Source organism: Vombatus ursinus, unplaced genomic scaffold, assembly GCF_900497805.2.
Source record: "Vombatus ursinus unplaced genomic scaffold, bare-nosed wombat genome assembly UNPS02014794.1, whole genome shotgun sequence".
Lineage (NCBI taxonomy): Eukaryota > Metazoa > Chordata > Mammalia > Diprotodontia > Vombatidae > Vombatus > Vombatus ursinus.
The window spans coordinates 22,089,498-22,110,876 of record NW_020954572.1 but is presented as its reverse complement, the minus strand read 5'-3'; the positions used below and the strand labels follow the sequence as shown (position 1 = coordinate 22,110,876).

Here is a 21,379-nt window from a genome sequence, read left to right as displayed (position 1 = left end):
AACAGCCCTGTAGTAAGAGTGGGAAAAGTAGGTGATGGGCATGGAGGTTTGACCTTGGTCATGAGCCAAGGAAGGACAAAGGAGGGAAGGGAGTCAAGAGTGGGTGATAGGCCATAGTTGAACTGGTTAACTTTGGGGTCAAGACTATAAAGATAAACTATAAAATGAATGTTGCATTGGGGAACAGGGAGGGGATACAGATACAAGCCAAAAGAAAGACAGTGCCTGACCCTTAAGGAGCTTACATCCTAATGGAGGAAAATAACACATGAAAGGGAGCTAGAAAGTGTGGTTGGAGGAGGAATGCGGAGGAGGGGAAGGAAGGAGAAATGCAGCAGGTGAGAAGAAGAAGGAAGAGGATTCAGGAGAGTGTCTAGCTGTGAGCAAGGTGAAGCATGGCTGGGGTCCTTCCTAAAATGGTGGTCCCAAGGAGGGCGAAGGACAAGGGGTTATAATTAGAAGGCATTTCAGAGTTCAAGACCATAGAGGTAACAGTTATAGCGCAGTCTAAGGTGTGACCACCCATGGACAGCTAGGGTAGAGTAGAGATGTAGGTCACTGGAGGAGCTGAGGAGACCCTGTTGTTCTGGGCAGTGGTGTCAAACTCAGAAAGAAATGGATTTCTTCAGGTGGCATATTGACTTGGAAAAACACAAGTTAACATTATCTATTTTGTATTGTATTTTTGTTTATTTTGTTAAACATTTCCCAATTAGCTTTTAATCTGGCCACAAGCAGTGAAAGTTTAACATCTTTGTTCTAGGGGATTTGTTGTTATTGTTTAATGTTTAGTAGTTTTGGACTCTTGACCTTACGGACCATACTGTCCATGAGGTTGGTGGGTTTTTAAAAAATTTAATATCTTATTTTTCCCCAATTACACATAAAAACAGTTTTTAACATTCATTTTTAAAACTGAGTTCCAAATTCTCTCCCTCCCTCTCTACCCCCCTCATTGAGAAAGCAAGCAATTTGATATAGATTATACGCATGTAATCATGCAAAACATGTTTCCATATTAGTCATGTTGTAAAAGAAAATAATAACTTTCTTTGGTCAGAATTTTTTTCTTTTGTTTGCTCGTTTTCTCAGCCTGTTTTTTGACTTTTAACTCTTTCCTAAAGGAGGTTCTGCTTCCAGGGTAGAGGGCACACTGGCCCAAGCTTCAGGGGTTTTGTGCAGCTGTTTTCAGAGATACCTGTAGGGACCTGTAAGGTTTCAGTTTTTCCAAGGTGGTATGATCTAAGGAAAGGTGTTTACTACTCTCCTGGCCTGTGTTCTGGTCTGTGAGTGACCACAAGCACTCTCTTCTGCCTTGGCATTGCATCTCTACAGCCGAAAGCTCTGGTGTACTAGTGCTCCTCCTGGCCCTGGGACTGCCACCCAGGACTGTGACCTGCATCTGAGTATGGGCAAAACCATAGAGTCCTGTCTTGGTGCTAGCAAAGAGACCCATAATCTCCTTCTGACCAGTTGTTCAACCTCCTTACCGTCTGTGGGCTGAGAGCTCCAGAAGCAGCTGCTGCAGCTGCTGATTCATTCACTCCCGAGGCCCGCTCCTGGTTTGCTGTGGCCTGCTTTGTGCTGGCGCAGCATGCTCTGGTCCGTGCTCTACTCTTATCCCCCAGCGCGACAGACCTTTCCTGCCAAACTTTTAAGTTGTCTTGGGCTATAAAATTGTTTCACCCCATCCTTTCGTGGGTTTGGCCACTCCAGGATTTGTTTTAGGGCATTATTTAAAGGTCTTGGGGGGGGGGGGTTGGGGAAGAACTCAGGCGAGTCCCTGCCTTCTCTCCTTGATCTCACGGCCCCTTCTCCCCCAATGAGGTTTTCTTGGCAAAGATACTGGAGTAGTTTGTCATTTCCTTCTCCAGCTCATTTTACAGATGAGGAAACTGAGGCAAACAAAACAAGGGTTATGTGACTTGCCCAGGGTCACACAGCTAGTAAGTGTCTGAAGCCAGATTTGAACTCAGGTCTCCCTGACTCCAAGCCTGGCTCTCTATCCACTGTGCTACATAGCTGTCCAAGGCTGGGAGATGATAGTAAAAAAGATCTGGATGGGAGTGACATAGAATTAATGAATGAAAAAGCATTTTATTAAGTACTTCCTCTACGTTTAATATGTATGACATATGTTACTAAATATGTAATATTATATATCTGTGTGTTAAATAAATGGAGTGCACTTTGAAAATAGAGAGGTTGCTGGGCAATGGTGGCAGGAGGCTCTGGAAGAGGGTACAGGGACCAAAAAGAATGTTGACTCTGTATAGTAGGAAACCGGCTGGATTTGGAGTCAGGGGGCCTGGGTTCAAATATTGAATCAACCATTTACTACGAACGTGACCTTGGGCAATTCTTGTATACTCTCTGGGCATCACTTTCCTCAGACTTCCCCAGGGTGATGCAAATAGCAAATGGCAAAGGCAAGGTCCCTCAAATCGAAATGAGAAAGTGAGGTTAGATGACCTCTAAGATCCCTTTCAGTGCTAAATCTGTAATCTTCTTCTATCTGTGCTATTGACCACTCTTCATCCTCTTATCTTTCGATTGTAATCCCTTTCTGTCTTTGATCCTTCTCTCTCCAAAGGCCCTCCCCTCAGCAGATTCTCCTGCTTCTCAGAATCTTCCAGCTGACGGACCAATCCTCCCAGCTCCAGTGCACACACACCCTCCCTCCCCATTCCACCCGCTCCCTCTGTGCATTCTGTGGGTGTGGCAGCTCTGGGGTAGCATTTCCTCCAGATGGGGTCAGCCTGGCCAGGCTTTGGCAGCAGGAAACATGCCAATGGAGCAGCTTCATTCTCAAACTGGTTTGGGTTTGTCCCTTCCCTCTGGGCTCCGGAGATCTTTTCTGTCAGTGCTACAATTGATGGTTGGAGAAAATACTTATGAGGAATCTTCAAAAACATCCATCAACCGCAAAAATGTGGACAGTGTTGCAGAAGCTGCCTCTGCTTTTTCCGCCCATCTGGTGTCAGAGATGATGCATAGGAGGGAAGAGAGCAACAGCAACTAGAATCAGTCAGTCAGTCAAACAGGCATTTATTAAGTGTCTACTATGTGCCGGCACTGTGCCAAGTGCTGGGGATACAAAGAAAAGCAGAATCACAGTACTCGTCCTCAGGGAGCTCACATTCTGAAGATGCTGGTGCTTTGGTTTTCATTTTCATTTCAGATGCTTTCCCATAGCCTGCCATCTTTGAGGTTCAGATTAAATTGTTTCGATCCGAAGAACTGGAAGAGGAGTAGGCAAGCATTTATTTTATTTATTTGTTTATTTTTTAGGCAATTGGGGTTAAGTGACTTGCCCAGGGTCACACGGCTAGTAAGTATCAAGTGTTTGGTCTGAGGCCGTATTTGAACTCAGGTCCTCCTGACTTCAGGGCCGGTGCTCTATCCACTGCTCCACCTTGCTGCCCATAGACAAGCATTTATTAAGCAACTGCTATATGCCAGAAACTTTGCTAAGTGCTTTACAAATATTACCTCATTTGATCCTCACAAAAACCCAATGAGGTGGTGTTATTGTTGAGTTGTTTCAGTGCTGTCAGACTCTTAGTGACCCCATTTGGGGTTTTCTTGGCAGAGATACTGGAATCGTTTGCCATTTCCTTCTCCGGCTCATTTTACAGTTGAGGAACTGAGACAAACAGGGTTAAGTGACTTGCCCAGGGTCATACAGCTAGGAAGTGTCTGAAGCCAAATTTGAACTCGGGAAGAATGAGTCTTCCTGGCTCTAGGTCCAGCATTCTGTACACTATGGTGCCACCTAGCTGATGCTATTATTATTCTCCATTTACAGTTGAGGAAACTGAGACAGAAAGGTTAAATGATTTGCCCAGGATCACACATCTAGTCTGAGGCTGGATTTGAACTCAGGTATTCTCCTGATTCAGGGCTCAGCTGTATCTACTGTGCCACCTGGCTGTCTCTGAGGCATAGAATTGAACCTTGAAGATAATCCCTGTTTTCCTTTTCCTCAGGGATGTTGCAAAAGCTTGTACTTTCTCCAAGGAGAGAGGTGGCCAAAGATGATCAAAGAGGTGATTCAGCATACATTTATTAGTGTTTCATAATTTACAAAGCACTTCACATGCATTATCTCACTTAATCCCTGAGGTGTTGAAGCATAGGCATGCATAGAGGATGGATCTGATGTGGACCTTATATTCCTGGGAGCTCACTCTATGCACATATCTACTCAGCGGTTGGAGAGCAGGAGAGTCAGAAAGACGTGACTTTGAATCCTGCCTTGGACACTTACTAGCTGAGTCACTTTCCCCAGACTTCCCCAGGGTTATAAAAATGGCAAATAGCAAAGGCATTTTGACCCTGGGCAAGTCACTTAACCTCTCTGTGCCTCAGTTTTCTGATCTTTAAAATCGGGGTAATAAAAGTACCTACTTCCCAGAGTTGTGAGGATCAAATGAGTTGACCTAGGTAAAGTGCTTTAGAAACCTTAAATTGCTACATAAATGAAAGCTATTATCATTATTATTCATTATGGGAATTGTCTTGCCCAGTATCATGAGCTTCAGTTTACAGATGAGAAGACTGAGGCGATAGGAACGATTTCCCTCAAGGTTCTACAAGTGTAAATAGCAGAGGCAGGGTGGTTGTTTTGTTTTTTGTTTTGTTTTTTACTTTAAATATGTTGTGTTTTTTTTTTAAGTTTGATTGATTTTTATATTGTGTTTTCCAAAGACTCCATTAGTCCCTCCTCTCTCCCCTCCCACCCTGAAGTTATAACTAAGCAAAACAAATCATCAACAAATTGCAGGTCTGGAAATTTTCATCTGGTTCCGTCCTAGAGAGTACCCCACCCATCTCTATCAAGAGGTAGAAGGCTTATTCCACCATCAGTCCTCTGCATTTACAACATTTCACTACACTCACTGTTCAGAGTTCCAACGTCATTCTAAGTTGTTTCCTTTACATTCTTGTAGTCATCATGTGAATTGTTCTCATTCTGCCTCCTTTCTTCTGCATCCATTCACCATCCATCCCATAGTCCAACCATCTACATCAAAGTCATCTTCCTAAGTTTCTCTGATTCTTCTCTAAAGCCACGGTTTTTTTAAGACAAAGCAAACTGGGAGGCAAAGTCACGTGACAGAGCCAAGCATTGGCAAGCCAAGTCAGGGAGGCAAAAATGGAACCACTATTTTCAAAAAACTCTTGTGGAAATTTGAGGATGGTTAGTTGTGAAATGAGCCCATCCAGACATGACTGAAAAAATGACTAAACAGCAACTAAATTTATATAGCATTTTAAGATTTGCAAAGTGCTTTCCCTGTGTTATCTCATTTGGTGCTCGACAACAATCCCATTTTTAAGATAGGTGCTATTATTATTCCCATTTAATTGATGAGGAGACTGAGGCTGAGAGGAATTAAGTGACTTGCCCAAGGTCACATAGCTAGTAAATGCCTGAGACAGAATTTGAACTCAGAGCTTTCTAGCCCCCAACTCCAACAGTCTATCCACTGTGCCCAAAGTCACAGAAGTAGCATTATTGTTGGGATTTGAACTCAGGTCCTCTGATTTCAGTCAGTGCTTTTCCTACCAGGGAAGATAAAATAAGATAAAGACAAAGTTGGGACAGGTAGGTGGTGAAGTGGATAGAGCTCTGGCCTTGGAGTCAGGAGGACCTGAGTTCAAATTCGGCCTCAGACACTTGACACTTACTAGCTGTGTGACTCTGGGCAAGTCACTTGCTCCCGACTGCCTCACCAAAAAGCAAAAAATAAATAAACAAAGATGAAGTTTTCAAAAAAAACCATTGGGTGTCCACAGCTGAATTACTGTATATGATTCTGGTCTCTGCCCCTCAAAAAAAAATGAGATAAACTCAAATCAATCTCATGATGGAGTTAAAGGACACTAATAATTGCTTATATTTGTATAGCACTCTACCTAGGATGTTACAGCATCCCTGCCACAGAAGGCAGGTATTGTCATTCCTATTTAACAGATAAAGAAACTGAGGCTCAGGCCAAAGTCTCACTACTAGTGACAGAGGCAGAATTTAAGTCTAGGTCTCTGACTCCAAATCCTGTGTTCTTCCTCTTACCCCACTCGAGATGCTAAGGTCCCCCCAAATGAACAAGGAGTCAGAGAGGCTTCTGAGTGACAACACCAGTCAGGAAAGATGCCAGTGGAGTGCTGGTAAATGCTTAGCAACTAGCTCTCTGAGGGGGAAAGAAGATAAGCACACAGGCCACGCTTTTAAGTTTAGTTTGCATTATTAACATTTTCTCCATCACTTTCTTAAGTCTAGACAAGCAACAAGACAGATCAAGCCCTGATTTGTAGCTGTAGCATTTGCCAGTTTTTAAGGTTTAAATGCTCACACTGAAACTTTAACAAGCTGTTTGAGCTGGCTCCAGCACACCCCTAGATGAGGGCCGAAATAGGCTTTGAGGTTTGGAGTCAAGAAGGTCTGGGTTCAAATCCCATCTCTGGCACTTACTAGCTGGGCCTCAGGCAACTTCCCAGGGCTTTTCTACTAGGTGCAGTCCAAAGCAGGATGGGCTGTGGTTTTACCCAGTGTAGCACATCTTATCTTCTGATATAATGGCAACACCTGAGGATAAGCCACGTGTAAACAAAGCAAAGAATCCTGGGTATTACACCTCATATTCCCCTATCTGATGGGGAATGACAATTGAGGGAACCAAGAAACAGAACATCTCCGTGACTTGGCTAGATGACAGGTGGAACAGTTAGTTCCCAAACAGGGGGCAGAATTCAACAAAAGATTTCAACAAACATTAAGCACCTACTGTGTACAAAAGCACTGGGTTAGATACTGGGGCAAAAACAAAGATAATCAAAGACAAGCACTGCACCCATTGAACTTACATCCCTCAAGCCTGAGCTCTAACTAGTCTTTTGAAGATGTGGACCTATGCAATTGTCCTAAAGTTTGTTGTTTGTTGATATCGGGGGTTCCTCACTTTTGTGTCATGTCAGTCTGGTGAAGCCCAAAGACCATCTCTCAGAATAATGGTTTTAGATGCATAAAATACACAAGATTACAGAGGAAACCATATAGTTATCAAAATAGTGTTTTAAAAGTGCTCAGGTTAGGGGCAACTAGGTGGTACATTAGATAGAGCACCAGCCCTGAAGTCAGGAGGACCTGAGTTCAAATCTGACCTCAGACCAAACACTTGACACTTACTAGCTGTGTGACCCTGGGCAAGTCACTTGACCCCAATTGTCTAAAAAAAGGAAAAAAAAATAGAAGTGCTCAGGTTAAGAGTCCCTGGTTTATATGAATTGAGGGAGTGATCTTTCCCAAAAACTATTAGTAGTACAGGCTGAGCAGATTTGGAGAGCTGGCTACTCAATGGTTTCTCTTTTTAAAGGTATTTAAGTGTCCCCGGGGTGATAAGACCTCTCCTTATCCAGGCTGCCAGATAGATGCTATTGGTTAGCCTGAGAGAGGGAAACACAGAATCAAGGGAGAAAACAAGGATGGAGCACGCATATCCCATCATCAGCATGGCTTAGTGGAAAGAGCTCTAGACTTGGTATCAAGAGAGAACCGAGTTCAAATCTGACCTCTCTGACAGTGACTAATTGTGGGACCACAGGCAAGGCACGTATTCTCTGTGAGCCTCAGTTTCCTCTCTGTAAAACCTTTAAAAAAAATGTAAGAATCAAATGAGCTAAGTTATTTGTTGTGGTTCAGTCATTTTCAGTCATGTCTGACTCTTCGTGACCCCATTTGAGGTTTTCTTGCTAAAAATACTGGAGTGGTTTGCCATTTCCTTCTCCAGTTCATTTTACAGATGGGGAAACTGAGGCAAACAAGGTTAAGTGATCGCACAGCTAGTAAGTATCTAAGGTTGGATTTGAATTCGTGAACTTGATTCTTCCTGACTCCAGGCCCAGCACTCTATCCACTGCACCTCCTAGCTAAGTTATAAATGTCTGCTATCTTTGTTATTTTAGAAAAATTATTCTATTTATTTAGAAAAATCATTTTATTTTAGAAAAATCATTCCCAGTTTGTCAAAAGCTCAGATAGAAACAGTCCATGTAGCTCAGAGATTATGAGTTGTCTGAAATGGCAACATCTATTAAAATGTTATTTTTGAGTTTTTATGGATCAATATTATGACTTGAGCAATTGCAGGCAATGGTTCAGTCCATCAAAAGAGCCTAACTCCAGTGCAGTTTATTGGTAGAGTTTTCCAGAATATTTCGTGTCTTGTATTTGTAGTAGTTTAGTGATTTGTTGCCTGTCAGTCCATGAAAGTTGATGAGCTTTTTATATATGGTTTTAGCCGCTAGGTCAAATCTTGCTAGGTATTCAATAAGGGTTAAATTTTTACAACCTACCATAATGTGTTGCACATTTTCTTCTGTTTCTTTGTTATTGTTTATTATTATTATTATCCCACAATAGAAAGCCAGTCTGGGGGCACAGCTAGGTGGTGCGGTGGATAGAGCACAAGCCGTGGAGGGAGGAAGACTTGAGTTCAAATGCAGCCTTAGACACTTACTGGCTGTGTGACCCTAGGCAAGTCACTTAACCTGATTGTCTCCAAGAAAGAGAGAGAGAAAGGAAGGAAGAGAAGGAAAGAAAGCAAGGAAAGAAAAGGAAAGAAGGAAAGAAAGAAGGAAAGAAAGAAAAGAAAGAGAAAGAAAGGAAGAAAGAAAGAAAGAAAGAAAGAGAGAAAGAAAGAAAGAAAGAGAGAAAGAGAGAAAGAAAGAGAGAAAGAAAGAAAGAGAGAACTCCTGGAAGATCTAGGTTCAAGTCCTGTCTCTGACATGCTGTTTGTGTGACCCTGGGCAAGTCACTTAACTTCTCACTGACTCTAACATTCAGCCACAGTTGGAAACACTGTACCTTGACCCCAATGTAGTAAGGTCATTTTGGTTCTCTTCAATACCAACCAACTAAGTTGCAGAGGTGGTGACAGATTGGTTAACCTGACAGAGGGAAACGTAGAATCAAGGGAGAAAAACAAGGATGGAGCAACTAAGTAGAGAAAGTTTCCTTATTCAGAAGTTTCCTCCTAAATCACAGGTCCAATCCCTATTCCTGTTTTATTCTTCCACCCCTAAAAGAGTCAGATAAAGTCACTAAACCAAGCCCTCAATGTCAGAACTGATCAATGAAAGAGAATCATCAAGGTGTGAGCAAGTCACTGAAACATTCCGAGCCTCATTTTTCTCACCTGTAAAATGAAAGAGTAATGCTTGATGATATCTCAAGGTCCGTTTCAGCTCTAGGTCCTACAGATCCAATGGATTTCCCTCCTTTCAATTCTCTAAACACTGTTAAGTGCCTACTAGATGGTGGGCACTGTGCTCTATGCTGGGAGCAGAAAGACAAAAAATTGTTCCTGTCCTCATGAGGCTTACCTTCTACTGGAGGTAAAGGGATTATACCTTTTTTTTTGTCTTTGTATTCTCAGCACCTAGCAGAATGCCTCACTCCTAGTGCCTGGTGCATAGTAGGTCCTTAATAACATTTGTTAATTAATAAGTAAAATTTTAAAATGTAAATAATTGGGGACGGGGCAGAGTGAAGCATTTACTACTAAAAAAATTCAAAAAGGCCTTTTGTAGAAGGTGGTGCTTGAGCTAAGCCTTTAACGGGGCTGGAGATGCCAAGAGGCACAGAGGAGAGAGGAGACGGTGTGTTTTGGGCAGGAGGACAACCCTTTGTAAAGACTGCCTTTCTGTCAGTAATGGGGGTTGTGGGTATAACCTCTCTAAAGTGCTTTAAGAATAGAATAGCCCTTCTCTATATAATATAATATGTAATATTATATAATACTATATAATAGCCCACTCTCTCCTCCAATGTGTTTTACATACTGCTTGGATGTGAGATGGCTTTGAAACTTTCCTGACATCAGGTTAATATGCTAGGTGGTGACAGATGTTTCTTCCATCCTCTCCCAAGAAGTCTGGTACTCAGAGGTCCTTTATTAAATGTGTAGTCAACATGCTTGTGGTCTGCTGTTCCCTGGAGGCCTGATACAGTCTGGGGCTCCATGTAGAACAGAGACCAAAGGCCTGCCCTTGGAATGGGGGTGGGTAGCTGGAACTTTGGACCGGCATGGAAATGGGCACGTGTTCCTCTGTGATTTTTTTGTTCGTTTCTGTTTATTTTGTGATTTCTGGAGAGGATTGGGAGGCTTTCCCCAGGATTAACTTTCTGGAAGAAGTTGGATAAGAGTAGCTTTGGGGATGAAAGAAGATGAAGGGAAGCACTGGCCAGATGGGAGGTAGAAAGCTATTTCTGGAGTAGAGCTCATTGAGCGGATGATAGGAAAGCAGAGAGGGGAGGAGGCGAAGGGGCTAGAAGGAAATTGGCTTAACCACAGATCTTGCCATTACCCCCTCCACACACACACACAATGAGCACTTCTGAGCAAAATCCCATCTTGACTACATGGTCTTCTCTTCTGATTTTCAGACATAATGTTCCGAAAAAAGAAAAAGAAACGTCCAGAAATCTCTGCCCCGCAGAACTTCCAGCACCGTGTCCACACGTCCTTTGACCCCAAGGAAGGCAAGTTTGTGGGCCTCCCTCCACAATGGCAGAACATCCTGGACACCCTGAGGAGGCCCAAACCTGTGGTGGACCCTTCACGTATCACCCGGGTCCAGCTCCAACCCATGAAGGTGAGGGTGTTGGGAACCCCTAGAGGAAAAGGGGTGAGCCCCACACTGATGAAGAGAATAACTAGCACTTCAATAGCATGGTGGGGTTTGAAAAACACTTTATGTAAACTATGTCATGTGAGCCTCACAAACAACCCTCAGAGGTAGATGCTATCATTATTATTATTATGATTATTATTATTATCATTCCCATTTTACAGATGAGGAAACAGGCTGAGGATAGGTAAATGACTTGCCCAGGGTCTCAGCTGGTAATCATTTGAGGCAGCCTTCTAACTCAGGTCTTCCTGACTCCAAGTTCAACTCTCTAACCATTTTGCTACCCAGCTGCCTGCTAGGCTCTCCCAAAGCCTAGAGAAAAGGAGGGGATTAAGGTCAGATTCTTCCTGGCTGGGGGAAAATAGCTTCTGCTAAAACCACAAAGAAACCTCAAGGAAGCTCTTAATTATTAGTTATCAATGAACTATTATTCTAATTCCCTACTAATTAGTCGGGGGCAGCTGGGTGGTACGGTGGATAGAGCGCTGGGCTTGGAATCAGGAAGCCTCATCTTCGTGAGTTCAAATCCAGCCTCAGACACTTACCAGCTGTGTGACCCTGGCAAGTCACTAACCCTGTTGGCCTCAGTTTCCTCATCTGTAAAATGAGATGGAGAAGGAAATGGCAAACCGCTCCAGTATCTTTAGCAAGAAAACCCCAGATGGGGTCACGAACAGTCAGACATGATTGAACAACAACAAAAACAACTAATTAGCCTCCTTTTTCACAGAGTGGCCTAGGGAGAAGCAGCCAAGATAAGAGTCCAGGTTCAAGACACAGGGGTAGGACCTGGGTCTTCATCTTGCCCAGTTTTTACCCTGGGCCATCTTCTGCAAGTCTTGGGGCAAATAGAGGGAGGGGGGTGCTGTTGGGTAGGCGAAGAGACCTTTGCCTCAACAGATCCATCCCTCCCCAACCCCAGATCCCCTGCCACATGGAGAGATGCCTAAGGTCAGGCAGGGCTGGAGCAGAGTAAGGATGCCAAAGGTAGAGTTTGTCCAACAAGACTGACCTCACCAGCACCAAACCAAGTATTCATGTGGCAGGTAGTACGCCCAGACCCTTGTTAGACGCTGTCCCTGAATCATCACCTTTTTGGAAAGTGACAAAACCCGTTTTCCCTTCATGCCTTTTTGAGGTCTATAGAGGCATTCTATCTGGGGAAGAGAGGGGAAGAGGCAGGAAAAGGCAAGGAGGGCTGGGGCTCAGCTCTGGGCAAAAAGGTTGCTCTTTCATTACTCTATATAGGGGAGACCTCAGGCCTCGGGCCTTGGGCCTCTGAGGCAGCAAGGTAGTTTGACAAATTGATCACTGGTTTGGAGTCAGGAAGACCTAAGTTCAAATGCTGCTTCAGACACTTTTTAGTTGTGTGACCCTGGGTCAGTCACTTACCCTTGGTTAGCCTCAGCTCTGTAAAACAAAGGGGTTAGTTTGGTGACTTCTAAAGTTTCTTCTAGCTCTAAATCTGTGAGCCTATGGAGCTAAAGCTTCTTAGAGGTAGAGACTGCGCTCCTTAGGGCAGGTGAGAAGCCTCCCAGGAACAGGAATCAGGTTCTGTTCTGCAGAAGGAATCAGCCTTCTTTCTGCACAGTCCTCAGCTGGCTCAGAGATGAAGGGCAGGGGCCCTTCTACAACTGGAGGGGAGTTTTGTTGCTAGGGTCCAGAACAAGGGTGTTTAAAAGAGTGGGATATGAGAGGGACAAGAGGTTTCAAATTGCTTCAAAGCAATTATAACAATAATAGGATTAATCTTATATTTACTAAATATTATATAATCTTATATTTACTAAATATAAATAGTGTTTCATTTTTTCAATTACATATAAAGATATTTTTAAACATTCACTTTAAAAAATTTTTAAGTTAAAAAAAAAAAAAAGTTCAAATCTGGCCTCAGACACTTGACACTTACTAGCTGTGTGACCCTGGGCAAGTCACTTAACCCCAATTGCCTCACCAAAAAACAAAATGAAAAAAAAAAATTTTTTTTGAGTTCCAAATTTTCTCCCTAACTCCCTCACCTCCTGCTCTCTCTAAGACGGTAAAAATTTTGAATAGGTTATGTATCTCAATCATGTAAAACATATTTCTATATTAGTCATTTTACTATTGAATTTTACAGCTTGGTGGTGAAGTGAATAGAGTGCTAGGCCTGGAGTCAGGAGGACCTGAGTTCAAATCCAGCTTCAGACACTTACTAGTTGTGTGACCTTGGGCAAGGCACTTAACCCTTTTGCGTCAGTTTTCTCATCTGTAAAATGAGCTGGAGAAGGACATGGCACATCACTCCAGTATCTTTGCCAAGAAAACCCCCAAATGGGGTCATGGAGAGTCAATTATGACTGAAGAGACTCAACAACAACAAATATGCAGTTACCAAGGCCCTCTATCTCTTGGCATTTCATTTGATCCTCACAACAGCTCTGTGAGAGTGCCAGTACAAGTATATTCTCATTAAGCACTTACTGTGTGCAAAGTAACTTGGGGGGGTGGGGGGGGGCAGGCGAGGCAGCGTGGAGGAGTAGGGAAAACATAATTTTGCCCTTAAGGAGTTTACAATTGATCTTAATCTTTCAGGGCTAACTGATAACCAGAAACAAAATTGTTCCTAACTTGTGGTTTCTTTGTGGGTTTTAAAAAAAATAGAGACCTCACTAGGTTAAGGCAACTGGAGCTTTGCTCCAGGGTACCAAAATTTTAACATCACTCACACTCCCTTCACTGTGCAGAAACAAATAAGCTTAACCCCTCCCCCATAGAGTAGCCTCATTATGTCCAATAATGACATACTCCACCAAAGTGTTTGTCTTTAAATTTTTGAGGGTTCCGTTTTTGTGTGTCACTTGCCCGGGTTGTGAAAGATGCTATAAAAACAGGAAGGAGCTGAGCTTAATTTGTGCATTCTCAAGATAGGGAAGATGTTGGGTGTGAATTCCAGTCACTGAACTAAGGAACAGTTCCTGAACTGGGGCGGGGGAACCTCCCTCTTCAGTAGTATAGGTAGAGCTAAAGTTTCCTCATCTGTCAAATGAGCTGGACAAGGAAATGACAAACCACTCTAGTATCTTTGCCAAGAAAACCCCAAAAGGGGTCTCGGAGAGTCAGACCCCACTGAAAATGACTGACCAACTGTAAAGAGGTGAGAATGACTGACACGGTGTCGTTGATTTAGACCCGAAAGGGCCCTCAGACGTCGTTCTGTCCAATCTCTTCACTTTGTAGGTGAGGAAACTGAGGCCCAGAAAGGCACATGCCGTGCTTAAGATCACAGAGAATAAGTGACCCAACTGTGATTTGAACCTAAGTCCTCCGATCTGAGCCCCGGTTCTCTTTTAGACCAGATCAGTGGCGGGCACCAAGGGTGGGATGCTGCAGCCTGGTTTCCATGAGAGATCCTTCTTAAATGGCTAAGTCTCCTCTCCTTTCTTGAGGTCTTGTCCTCTGACAGCCTCCTTTCTTGCTTCCTCTCTTGGACTCTCCCCATCCTATGCTATTCCCTCTTGGCCCACCATTCCTCTTGCCCCCAGCCTTCATACAGCCTCTTTTTTCTCTCTCCTGACAGACGGTGGTCCGGGGCAGCACCATTGAAGTGGAGGGCTACATTTCCGGGCTGCTCAATGATATTCAGAAGCTCTCTGTCATCAGCTCCAACACCCTTCGGGGCCGGAGCCCCACCAGCAGAAGGAGAGCTCAGTCGCTGGGGCTCCTGGGGGATGAACGATGGGGCCCAGACACAGACATGTACCTTCAAAGTCCCCAGCCTGAGAGGGCTGACCCCTATGGTATCTACCTCAACTGCAACGGGGGAGCCAAAGCAGGCCGACGAGAGATGATGTGGCCGGAATACCAGGCTGACCAGGCCCAGCCTAACGGGCTGGTGATGAAAACCCAGTCCCTAGGGCCTGCAGAGTTCCAAGGTGCTGCCCAGCGATGCTTACAGCTCACTTCCTGCCTGCCCAGTCCACCCCTGGAGACTTGCCCTGCCCTGACCTCAAGCAGAGGTGGCAAGGTTGGGAGGCAGAATTCAGAGGACCGAAGACCCCAGTCCTGCCTGGTGGGCCCGGCTGCGGGCAGGCCCAGTGGGGAGGGCAGCCCCAGCCCCAAGACTCAAGAGAGCGGCTTGAAGAATAAGCTTTTCCGTAGCATGTTTATTTCTGATGGCAGCAGCAAGCCAGCCCCAGCTGCAAAGAGCAAGGTAGGTGGGAGATGGGGTCTGGGCCGCATTACGAGACAATTTGAGAGTCAACATGGAATAGTGAATAGGGCACTGGACTTGGAATCAGGAAGTCCTGGGTTCAAAACCCGCCTCAGATGCTCACAAGCTGTGTGACCCCGGGCAAGCTGCCTAACCTCTCTCAGAATTAGTTTCCCCATCTGTAAAATGAAGTTGGACTCAGTGTCCCCAAGGTCTCTTGCAGTTCTAACTCTGTGATTCTATAAATTCCTCTATGTCATGACTGACTCTTTGTGACCCCATTTGGGGTTTTCTTGGCAAAGATAGTGGAGTAGTTTGCCATTTTCTTCTCCAGTTCATTTTGCAAATGAGGAAACTGAGGCAAACAGGGTTAAGTGACTCACCCAGGGTCACACATCCAGTCAGTGTCTGAGGCTGGATTTGAACTCACAAGGATGAGTCTTCCTGCCTCCAGGCCCGGGGCTCTGTGCACTATGGCACCACCCAGTTGCCGAAGCCTAAGTTTCTTCAACTGTTTAGTAAGAGCCTGTACTCTGGTCTCTAAGGTAGGTCTAAAACTACAGACCCATGATTCTTACCTTGGGTCTAGAAGGTGAGTCTGGAAAAAGTATGGAAAGGTCATAAGAACACATTCAGAGAGTCCATAGGAAAGAATAAGCAAGCTTTGCTGAGGACAGTGGCTTCTGTCCAGGGTCTCCTTGAAGACCAGTGAGCCCATGTCCCTGGCCATTCAGCCCACCCCTCAAAGTGCCAGGCTCAGCAGGAGTGTCCACTCTGTTCTGTAATTATCCAGAGGGTGCCACGTCCAAGGGACAGCCAATATCCTGGAAGTCTGATCGAGGGCTGGGTGCCCCTGGGGAGGGGGGCATGAACAAAGGCCCTGTATATAGGCCAAGAGCAGCATAGCAGGTAGAGCGTTAGACTTGTAGTCAGGAAAACCCAAGTTCAAATCCTCCCTCAGTCACTTACTAGCTGTGTGACTCTGGGCAACTCACTTCACCTCAGTTTCCCTCTCTACAAAATGGGGATAATAATAGCAACTACCCCACCTGATTGTTGTGAGGACCAAAGAAGATAACATGGGAAGAGTCTGCCAACTTTAAAGCACTTTGTTAATACTAGCTATTCATATTATTACCATCATTATTTCTTTGAGATCTTTGGGTCACTATCCCCTTGAAGATCAAGGGGATTTTAAAGGACACATATCCTTGAGCATCCCCCCCAACCGAATCACCTGCTCAATCAATCATTTAACAAATATTTAATTTTTGTGAGGCAATCAGGGTTAAGTGACTTGCCCAGGGTCACACAGCTAGTAAGTGTCAAGTGTCTGAGGACGGATTTGAACTCAGGTCCTGACTCCAAGGCTAGAGCTCTACTTCCCCACCTAGCTGCCCCTCAACAAATATTTATTAAGCCTTGTGCTAGGCACTGGAGATTCAGAGACAAAAGTGAGACAGTCCCTGCCTTCAAGGAGTTTGCATTCCATGGTGGTGAGGGGAGGCAGGGAACACAACACGTATGTATATATTAAACAGGAAATGACGGGGGAGACCATTAGCCCCAGCTGGGGGTTGGGAATCAGGAAAGGTCTCATGAAGAAAGTGATGCCTGACCTGAGTCTGAAAGGAGCCTAGGGATTTTTATAGCAAGGGAAGTTCATTGCAGGCGTGAGGGATGATCAGTGCAAAGGCGTGGAGGTGGGAAATGGATATGAAGAAGTGCTAAATGGAGCACTATATGCAGAAGAGTAATGGGGAGTAATATGCTAGCCCCGGAGATCCGGGGGAGCCCTGATGTTTCGGTCTGTTCCAAGAAGGTTCACATCAGACCAACGTGACTAGAAACCCCAGGACCCAATCTGGAACCTTGGGGCTTTTCCAGACTCAGGCCCGGAACAATCCTCATGAATCTGGCTGGAGACTCGGAGTGTCCCTCAACCTCTCTACCCTCCCAGCTTCCTCACCTCCGAAACAGGGATAATAATAGCATTTAGCTTACTGGGTCAAGTAAGAAAATGTATGTAAAGTACTTTGCGGCCCTTAAAGTGTTATATGATATTCATAGCTGACATTTACATAGCTCTTTGAGGTTTATAAAGCACTTTACATGTATCATCTCTTTTGATCTTCACAACAGCCCTTTATAAATGTCAGGTATTATTATTGGTATTATTATTCAGGCTTTTCCCCTAGAGATTTCAGAGCCAGAGGGGTAGGAGGTTTTATGAGAGACCTGGAGAGTTTATTATGGAATATGGTAGAAGAGATTTAAGAAGGGGATTATTCCTGTCTATCTGGGATGATTTTCAATCCTGGCTTTGCCACTTACTACCTGTGTGACTGCTGGACAAATCATTTAACTCCTCTAAATCTCAGTTTCCTCATCTGTAAAATGGGGAGAGAAAACTGGACTAGTTGGTCTTTGAGGTCCCTTCCAGCTCCAAACCTATGATCCTAAGACATGGGGTTCATCTATCTCCAAGGGGGATGGAGTACATGAATTCTGGAAAACCCTTCTAAGCACTAAGACTCTTTTTTTTTGGTGAGACAATTGAGGCTAAGTGACTTGCCCAGGGTCACACAGCTAGTGTCTGAGGTCATATTTGAACTCAGGTCCTCCTGACTCCAGGGCTGGTACTCTATCCACTGCGCCGCCTAGCTGCCCCTGAGCACTAGGATTCTTAAGGGAGTGGTTGATTGGGAAGCCATACTGGGATACTCCTATATCTGCCCATCAGCTCTCATAATGACAAGGTAAGCCCAGTGTTGATCAGGGACCTTGCATGGGGAATCAAGGGTCTCTTGGGCAGTCCAGCTGAAGTAGGTCCCCCCTTCCCTCCCCCTTCCTCCTACTACCTTAGTTGGGTTCATAATAATAAATTGTTGACATTGACCAAGGCTGCTAGGAAGCTGAGATTCACTAGCCCTGAGGAGCAAATTTTAACTTATTTTTAATTCTCCCGTCCACTTTGGTCTACATTTTCAAGGTCTGACTTTTCAAGGTCGTTTCCAGCCTCCTGATCACATGTTTCCAAATCAAGCATACCCTGAGGCCATGGTTTGTGTTCCTGCCCTCTCACAGCAGGAAAAAGCTGGGGTCATTTTTACATTCCCAATTAGAACCACATAATGAGGAAGTACATATGTGAGCTCACAGGGTGGGATCTGGGCACTGAATCTAGGGGTCAGAGAGACCAAGATCTCTTGAGTGGGCAGGGATTGGGCCCTGGCTTTATGGAAGAGTTATAGGAAGCAAGAAATGGGCAGGGGAAATCCTGTTATGTAGACAGAGTTCTGGTTACAAGCTCTCAGAACCTGATATGTGATGAAAGGCGGGATGGCCTAATAGATACGGAGCTAGCCTTGGAATTGGGAAGATCTGGGTTTGAATTCTACCTCTGACTCATGCTGGCCACATGATCTCGGGCTACACACTTAATCTCTCCAGTGTCCCAGAAAACTCTCAAGACTATAAATTATTTAACAGGTACCAACCTGCACTGATAGAGGGAGTTTCCTCTACCAGTGGAATCAGAGGTCATGTCCAACAGAAATCACTGAAACTCTTCAAACACAAGAGTGATGTGGTCAGACCTGTTACAGATTAGGAAAATTACTTGGCAGGAGGAGGAAGGATTGAAAAGAACAGAGATGAGAAGTGGGAAGAACAGTTAGAAGACTAAGGACAGTCCAGGAGAAGGGGGATCACGTTGAGTGGAGATGATGGGAAGGATGTCAGTGATGCTGTGCAGGGAGAATTAACAGTTGATTGAATCTAGGGGTGGGGACGGTGAGATAGGTCCAAACTTACAAACCTGATTGGCTCCCTAGTACCCATGTTGTTCAGTTGTGTCTGACTCGTTGTGACTGCAGGGACCTTACTGTCCCGAGTGATTTTCTTGGCAAGGATACTAGAGTGGTTTACCATTTCCTTCTCCAATGGATTAAGGCAAACAGAAGGTAAGTGACTTGCCCAGGGTCACACAGCTAGTAAGTGTTAAGTGTCTGAAGCCGGATTTGAACTCAGATCTTCCTGACTCCAGGCCCAGTGCTCTATCTACTGAGCCACCTAACTGTCTCCTCCAAGTACCTATGGATCAAATATAAAATCCTATTTGGCTTTCAAAGTCTTTCATAACCTGGCCCCTTCCTACTTTTCCAGTACATCATTTCTCTCTACATACTCTATGATCTAGTGACACTGGTCTCCTTGCTGTTCCTTGAACAAGACACTTCATCTCCCTACTGCAAGAGTTCTCACTGACTGTCCCCTGTGCCTGAAATATTCTTCCTCCTCATCTCCTCTGCCTAGCTTACTTGGCTTCCTTCAAGTCTTAGCTAAAGTCCTACTTTAAAAAATAATATGTTTTCCTCAACTACATGTAAAGACAATTTTTAACATTCATTTTTTAAAAAAATTTTGAGTACTAAACTTCTTCCCTCCCTCTCTCACTTCCCACCTCCCTGACACAGTAAGCAATTTGATATAGGTTATGCATGTGCAATCATGCAAAACATATTCCCATATTAGTCATGTTGTGAAAGAGACAGACCCAAAAGGAAAAAAAACACACACACAAAAAAATAAAGTGAAAAAAAGTATGCTTGAATCTGCATTCAGACTCCATCAGTTCTTTCTCTGGCGGTGGAGAGCATTTTTCATCATGAGTCATTTGGAATTGTCTTGGATCATTGTGTTGCTGAGAAGAGCTAAGTCTTTCACAGTTGGTCATTGTACAATATTGTTACTGTGTACAGTGTTCTTCTGGTTCTGCTCCAAGTCCCACCTTGTATAAGAAGCCTTTTCCATTTTCACTTAATGCTAATGTCTTCCCTCTGAGATTATTCCCCAATTGATCATGTAACTATCTTGTCCCTCCATAGTTGTTTTCATGTTGTCTCTTCTATTTAATTGTGAGCTCCCTTAGAACAAGGACTGTTTTCTACTTTCATTGTAACTCCCAGTGCTTAGCACAATGCCTGGCAGATAGTAGGGGCTTAATAAATACTAGCTTACTGAATGACTGACTGATTAGGAGAGTGGTAGTGGCTTCAACAGAAAGAGGGCAATTTAGAGGAGGAGGTTAGAGAATGGTAAAGGGAGTGAGTGAGAAGACTGGCAGTTTCATTTTGTCTGGGATGTTGACAGGACATTCAGGAGATGCCCAATAAGCATATGACATTGTGGGACTGGAGATCAGGAGGAAAATTAGGGGGTAGATGGAGAGATTTGTGAGTCACCTGTGTTGAGATGGTAATTAAATGCATCGTAGTTGATGAGATCCCTGAGGGAGAAAGTATATAAAGAACAGAGCCCAAGGCAGCGCCCAGGGAGAAAACTATGGTTAGGGAACCAGAGATGGATAATGATCAAGCAGAGGAGTAGTCAGGCAGGTAGGAGAAGAATCAGAGGAGAACAGTGACAGTCACTTAGGAAGGAGAGAGTATACAAGTATATAAGAGAGTATGTAAAATGAAGGGATGGTTGACAACATCAAAAGCTACAGATGAGAGCTGGGGAGAAAAAGGCCAATGAGTTCAGAAATTAAGAGAACTGGTAATCTGTCAGAGAGCATTTCAGTAGAGCAGTGGGGTTGAAAGCCAGATTGCAAGGGGATGAGAAGTGGTTAATAAGGAAGGAGAAGCAATGTGTACACACAGTTCTTTCTAGGAGCTTGGCAATGAAAAGAAGAGATATTTTATAATAGCTGGAGATGATTGCAAGGTTCAGAGAAAAGTGTTTTTGTTTGTTTGTTTAAATATGGCTGAGACCCGACCATGTTTTGTAGCTTGGTGAAGTAGGAGCAGAGGTCACAATGAGAGAGAGGCGTAGGGGTTTGAGGAGAGAAAAGAAGGCTTGAATCGAATGAGATAATGCATGTAGAGAGCTATACAAGCCTTAAAGCACTCCATAGAAGTTAGCTATTATTAGCCTCCCCTGCAGGGAGTATGATAGAGTCGATCAAGGATGGATAAAAGGAGCTGCCCTGCAGTGAAGGACCAGGTTATATTATTAGATAAGTGAATTTATGGTGGACCCAGTCAGCATGGTTTGGACGAGGGGGACAGAGAAGTCAAGAGCTGAAGATAGTGGATAGTTGAAACGGTTAACTCTAGAGTCAAGACAATGAAAGGAAGAAAATGAAGCTGAAGTCAGACGCTGGAAATGGCACAGCTCTAAAGTGTGGTTTAATCATCACGACCCCAGGATTTCCTAATCTTCATGCGTAGGGCTGTTGTAAATTTGAAGGGGAAGAGGAAGAGGGGTGGTAATGGACTGGGAGAATATGGGCAGGATAGAAAGACTGGAGGTTGTAGGAGAGAAGAATAATGGAATTTGGAGTCAGAGAATCATTGTTCAGATCTCAGCTTTGACACTTAGTACCTGTATGATCTTGGGCAATTCACTCTACCTCTCTGGGCCTCAGTTTCCTTATCTGTAAAATGGTGAAACTGAAAGTGATTGACTTCTAAGATCCTT

At 44.2% G+C, this 21,379-nt stretch overlaps 1 protein-coding gene across 11 annotated transcripts in view; it reads left to right on the top strand.

Annotated features, from left to right (window-relative positions):
• PAK6 (p21 (RAC1) activated kinase 6) overlaps window positions 1-21,379 on the top strand; it is an 85,323-nt gene that overhangs the window by 46,155 nt on the left and 17,789 nt on the right. For all 11 annotated transcript variants that reach the window (XM_027870151.1, XM_027870149.1, XM_027870150.1 and 8 more), the window contains 2 exons: window positions 10,451-10,659; window positions 14,261-14,893. In XM_027870151.1, coding sequence (XP_027725952.1) covers window positions 10,456-10,659; window positions 14,261-14,893 — 837 coding nt within the window. In that variant the 5' untranslated portion in view covers window positions 10,451-10,455. The remainder of the gene's footprint in view (window positions 1-10,450; window positions 10,660-14,260; window positions 14,894-21,379) is intronic.